Here is a 6,181-nt window from a genome sequence, read left to right as displayed (position 1 = left end):
CCTCGGCCTCCCGGTCCCCGACCGCTCGCTCCGCGCCAAGCTCGCCGCCTCCGAGGACCTGCGCCGCCGCCTCCAGGACCGCGTCTTCGCGCTCGAGGAGGAACTCCACGCCGCCGCCCGCCGCATCGACCTCCTCAAGGTCCGTCCGCCTCTTCCCCCTTTCCCCGTCCGTTCCGTTCCATTCCGCATCGGCGGTTACCTGCTCGCTCGCTAGCTCGCTGGCTGTTCGACGGAATGCCTGCCTGACGGATCGGGACGGCCCCGTGCGTGCGTGCAGAACGAGTCGGCGATGAACGCGGAGGGGATCCGGCGCTGCGTGGAGGAGAAGGAGGCCGTGGCGGCCGCGCGCGACCAGCTCGCCGCCCACGCCGCCAGGCTCGAGAAGGAGTGCGGCCTCTACGAGCGCGACCTGGAGCGCGCCATGGAGTCCTGCGACGAGCTCGCCAGGGAGAGCGACGACCTGCGCAACCGCCTCCGTGACGCCCCCGACGTCAGTAACACCACACACCCCGTCTCGTCCCCCTTTCCAAGCTCATATTATCAGTCGATTCATTTCATGGTTGATGACTCCTATCATCCACTGATTGCTATACTCTGGATATGATTTCTTGTCTGATCTTGTGTGTTCTGCCATTGGGGAAATTGGTCAGTTGCGTCAGTTGATGAGTTGTATCATCAACAGCTTTTAATTCAGTTTTACATTCTGGGTATGATTTGATTGTTAGTTTTTGGTCTGGCAACTGTAGTAGAGCTCCATCAACATCAATCAGGTGAGGTGGTTTGGTGTTGGATCAACTGTAGAGCTCTGTCACCAACATTCAACACTCTGCTTGCTTGCATGATACTCCTATATGCTACTGCGCTGGCTGCTTTGTACTCCCTCCGTCCGGAAATATTTGTCATTGAAATGGATGTATCTAGATGTATTTTAATTCTAGATACATCTATTTTCATTTATTTTGATGACAAGTATTTCCGGACGAGGGAGTACCAATTACTAGTGCAGTGCTGTTTAACCAACCTGATCCTCCAACATTCATCTTACTCACGCGCAGCTTACTGAGCAAGTGCAAGCGCTGCAGAGGGACAAGGAGATACTCAAGACCAACCTAAACAAAGCAGAGGAGGAGGTACCATATATACTGAACCTCTCTTGCCCTTGCAACTGCAAACATGTTCTGCACCTGCGACTTTTATCGCCTTCTCAGCGAATGTCAATATATTTGATTTGTGTGAAGCTAGTGTGGTTCTGACGGTTGGAAGTTTCTTGCGTGTTTCAATTCAAGGTTAAGTTGCTATTCGAGGAGAACAGAGCCCTCGACGAAGCCAACAAGAGGCTGCTGTGCTTGCTGGAGAAGGAGCAGAAGCATCGGTCCGAAAGAAAGCACTCCGCCAGTAATTCCACCAAGGTAAAAAGCACCAACCAACCAACCATGAAAGCTCACACAAGTGTGTACTACTGATTTAATTTAATTTAGCAGGCAGTAGAGCTGTTAGTCGAAACCATGAATTACCTACCCTACTGTCAGTGTCAGTCTGGTTACCTTGGTGACTATATTAACAATGCCGTCCTTTGTGTTGCAGCAGAAACGCAAGTCGTCGAGCCTGAAGGACACGAGCCCGGTCGGCCTGGCCATCGATTTCAACAGTGCGGACGCGTCGAGGCAGCCGCTGTTGCCCTTGCAGCCAAACTCTCCGGACTGCAGGGTGCATAAGAAGTGAAGCTGGCCGTCCCGGCATTCTCCTCTGGATGGCTTAAACTGAAGTGAACTGAACAACTACCCCTTAGCTAGGCATCGTCGCTTGCTGCTTGCCTGATCCATCTGACTAACTTGCTGGGTTTATTTGGCAGGTTCTTGTCGGTAGAACCTCCTCGGTCATATGTAGCCTGTGTTTTCCGCTTTCTTCTTCCGCTTGTCTTGGCAGCTGCCTGTGTCTATCATATCATGATCCTTTCATGACAAAATTAGTAGTGTTATCTTAGTAGTTTTGTGTCTGGTGATGAGCGTGTAAGGCGCTGATTCGACGCTTATTGTGGCCACTTCGCCGTGTCTCTATATCACTTCTCTGTTCCCTGGCTGTCAATACTGCAGCGTTTTTTAAGGAAGGGTAAACTTGTGTCAGGCAGATGTGTCGTGCCTGGTTCGACATCCTGAAGACGTATGTTATCCATCTCAGCGAACGCGTTTGACCTGACCTGTGCTGTAAATATCGGTCGATGTACATATATTCCTAGCTGCTCTCTTGCGCCATCCATGGCTTGCATACATACAGATACAGGTGAGGTAGCAAGAAGATGTACCCTGGCTGTGCTGTAAACTGCAGATGGATAAAGCGGAATACAGGTGAGTTTGGTGCTTCATGGGGATCTCTGTTGGCTCGTGGATGATTCCCTGGGACGGCATGAAGGGAGTATTTGTTAATTAAACGGCATGACGGTATTACACACTGGCATGTGTACATAAATATAAGGTAGTGAGAACATAAAAGTGCAAAGGAGTAGAAAGGGGGTTATAATAGAAGTGGAATGCCAACATGATTATTATCTGGCTGAGAAATGCCCACACCACATGGTTTTTTAATTTTCTGCATAATGCTTATCTTGCTGCTTAGTCCATTCCCTTGCCCCAGTCCAGTGGACCAGAATATATTTGGTCTTATTCCACTCTCTTTGTTGGAATATAAGGCAGTGCAAAGTAGTAGAAGGAAACAAAGAATGTAGGATGTGTACTCGACAACACAACACGGTGGGATGATCGTACTTCCTATCTTCTCAGGCTTGGGCGCCGATTGTTCTTCCGCTGAATCATTGTGGCTGGTACTTACAGTTACAGCTGAGGGGGTGCCGGGCTCCGACATTGATCGTGGGGGGCATCCAGCACCACACCTGTATGATATGTCCAGCCTTATGGCCCAACTGCATGATCTTGGAGTTGGATGGAATGCTAAGGATTTGTCAACTTGCAGGAGAGAGGGCCGTCAAGGTTCTATGCTGGCAAGTCGCGGTCATTCGAATCGCTGGGCAGCGTCGAAGGCACTGGAGGATCTACCGGAAGCAGAAAAATAAGGAGGAGGGAGATGCAGCTGCAAGAAGAAGATGCGAGCATGGCCCCACCAACCTGTCCAAGTTCATCGGGAAGAAGCTGGGAGTAGCAACCTGAGAAACGATGAGACGACGATGCCTTGTGCAAGCCGTGTGAATTAGTAGTACAACTATTTGTGTTTGGCAAGAAATTCAGACCATCCTAACTCAGCCCAACAAACGGGTGACAACGTTAAGACGCATCAGTGCTCGCGTGTGATGTGTAGGTTTTTATTTATCTAAAAAATGGAAGAACCGGCCTGTTGAACTAGCCACACTTATGGTGGTTCTATGTGCTTTACTCCCGGTTCAACTCTTCGGCGACGCTCATGTTGGTATCCTCTCCCTTCCACGTCGGCAAAATCACCTTCAAAATCAAGGACGTCAACAGGTGATTTAACTATAAAGTTGATTAATCTATTTTTGAGTATTTTACCAAATGGCAACCAACGTTAGGTACGTAAATACTACAAGGGTACTTTGCTTATGGGTAAATAAACAATTTTCCTGTGGAGGTAGCTATGGAAGGAAACCAAGCGAGTCCAGGGATAGCTCGGTAGTTATTTCTCCTTTGCGCAACGGTGCTCATGTAGGTTATGGCTCGACGGCTGAAAAGCGGCTGGTGTCAGGTAGCGGCAATAGATTAGAGGATGAAAATCAGAAAATTGACCAATTCTTTCCTCCATTTCAAAGAAAAGATCGACTGAGCTATATTCAATGATTGATAATTTTTCCAATTTGTAGATAGATTCTCAGATTTGCTCAATTGATGGTTGAAACCAAAAGGATGATACAACTTTTTTTCTTTCTTTTTTCTGACGAGTTCACGTTGATCCTTTCGATTGATAAATATTTTATTCAGTGAGTATTGTCAAGATGGACCGGATAGTGTCCTAATCCGAGGAAGAGAGTTTAAAAAATATCCATGATGCTAAAACCATATATTAGAGTGTTTCGAAGCACAAAAGGCATTAATTTGCCTAAAAAGGAAAGTGTAGGATCTTTTAGTGGTATGCCAAATACAGACATTGGCCTAAGTTGGAGCTTGATAAAGGAGAACTCTAATTATGCCTGAATACTCCAAGCAACTCTCAACATTATTCATCTCAATGATTTTATCATAAATCATCAAAACCAACTAGGGTAATATGAAATGTACATTCAAGTTATTATATAGAGTCAATTACTCCGGTGGTGTTAGAACTTGACGCAAACGGTCACTTTAGTGCTACAACTTGTGGAATACATCGAAGTGGTGTAAAAACTTGGCTTGGACGTGCAAATACGGTGCTAATCGCGTTTGTATATGTCCACGACGCTGACAAGGCATGCTAGCGTGGCGTGGGCCCGTTTGTCAGTGACCCAACAATGAAGACAAGGCGTGCGGCATGCTTTTTTGCATGGAAACCTTTTGTTTTTTTCATATAGAAAAGCTGTTGACAAGCGGGTCCCAGCTATCTGCAGCACAAATTTTAATTGAATGAAATGAAAGGTATGCTCAGGATTCCAACCAGAGCAACCTCAAGTTCCATGCTCGTGAAGTTAGCCAGCCAACCCATTCACCGTTCATGTACATTAAGGAAACACAGGCTATATTTTTGCCAAAAAAAAGGAAACACAAGCTATATATCCTCAGTTGAATAAGAAAAAAAAGAAATGCCCGAGTTTTTGGGCGACTGGAGCAACAGAGGAGGCCGAGACAATTGATGCACCAAATCTTTGACAATCTTAGAGAATGGGATGAAGCCGGAGTTGGAAGAATACACCGTTTTGTGAGTAGTTAGGTTTTTTTTTTCATTTAGGTGTTGAGTGGGTTCCGCTAGCAGGATGTTCACATCTATGCCTAGCCTTTTGTAATTATGTTTGCTCTCTTCTATAAAAATATGGTACGCCATTGACGTACTCTCGAAAAAAAAGAAAAAAAAAGAAAATATAGTAAACAAGATGCAGCCGCAGAGACTCGAACCCCGAGCGTACCGTTAGCTTTTTTTTAATTTTCAAAATGTTGTTTTTTTCCAAAATTTTATTGAAAAATAGAATTATATTTTTAAATAATATACATATAAATAAAATAAATAACGTTAATTAAATCCTCATGTAGTTTCATAAAATGTTCACCTATTATATAAAAGTGTCCAGTCTTTAAAATAATTGATTTGTTTTAAAACTGCTCATGCGATTTTAACAAAGGTTTTTTATGAGATGTTTTCTAATAAAGTTTGTGTGTTTTCAAAAAAATAATTTATATAACTAAAAATATAAATATATGTACGAAGACTATTGTTCCTCAAATGAATACATAATTAAAATTATATGTATGTTATTTATAGTTATAATTAATTTTTATTACAAACTGCAAAAAAAATAGTAACATATTAAAAATAGGCAACACTAACTGACAAACTGTTGTCAGTTTTGGCCCATGAGCACGTTCTGTTATGGACGTAAATTGTAGCATTGTCTAAAAAACGTAAAGAGTAACAAACCTTTGCAAATTTGTTATGTTTAATTAAAGAATATTCACCTAAAAATATTAAAGAATATAAGGTTGTGTATCCTCTTCAGACAAGGAGCATGATTTTTGTTAGGTGGTTCGCAGCCGACACGTTAATTAGAGGTCACTGGTTTGAAACCTAAGCGCACCTTTTTTCTGTTCAATTATTTTTTTTGCTGCTGACAGGGTCTTTTTTCTGTTCAACCCGCCTCTCAGGGTCTTTTTGGTGAAAAAAATATAAAAGACAAGGGGGTTTCTAGGAAAAAGGAAAAAAACCACACGCCTTGTCTTCATTGTTTGGTGACGTACAACGGGTCCTACGCCATGCTGGCAGGCCTCGTCAGTGTTGCGGACGTATACAAATATGATTAGCACCGTATTTGCATGTCTGAGCCAAGTTTTTGCACCACTTCAATGTATGCCACAAGTTCTAGCTCTAAAGTGACCGTTTACGCCAAGTTCTAGCACCACTGGTGTAATTGACTATTATTTATTATGAGATTAGTTATGGTGCCTAGAAGAAATTGTTTTCCTGTTGTGAGACGGTGAGGCATTTGACCACCAAGCCCTACCCAACACTCGTAATCTATCTATGTCGCCGCCGC

The 6,181-nt window shown here is 44.1% G+C and overlaps 1 protein-coding gene across 2 annotated transcripts; it reads left to right on the top strand.

Moving 5' to 3' along the window:
- Positions 1-6: 6 nt before the first annotated feature.
- On the top strand, positions 7-2,085 carry LOC119314831 (structural maintenance of chromosomes protein 4-like). Of its 2 annotated transcripts, none has more exons than XM_037589514.1 (5): positions 7-139; positions 278-490; positions 1,056-1,130; positions 1,287-1,409; positions 1,588-2,085. In XM_037589514.1, exons 2-5 carry the CDS (start codon positions 290-292, stop codon positions 1,720-1,722), a joined length of 534 nt encoding a protein of 177 aa, XP_037445411.1. In that variant the 5' UTR covers positions 7-139; positions 278-289; the 3' UTR covers positions 1,723-2,085. The 2 variants fall into 2 exon arrangements, with proteins under 2 accessions (XP_037445411.1, XP_037445410.1); XM_037589513.1 differs by having other exon boundaries at positions 1,585-2,085.
- Positions 2,086-6,181: the final 4,096 nt, after the last annotated feature.

Source organism: Triticum dicoccoides, chromosome 6A, assembly GCF_002162155.2.
Source record: "Triticum dicoccoides isolate Atlit2015 ecotype Zavitan chromosome 6A, WEW_v2.0, whole genome shotgun sequence".
In the NCBI taxonomy this organism is placed as follows: Eukaryota; Viridiplantae; Streptophyta; class Magnoliopsida; order Poales; family Poaceae; genus Triticum; species Triticum dicoccoides.
Note: the sequence above shows the minus strand (reverse complement) of the source record. Positions and strands in the feature narration are given on the sequence as shown.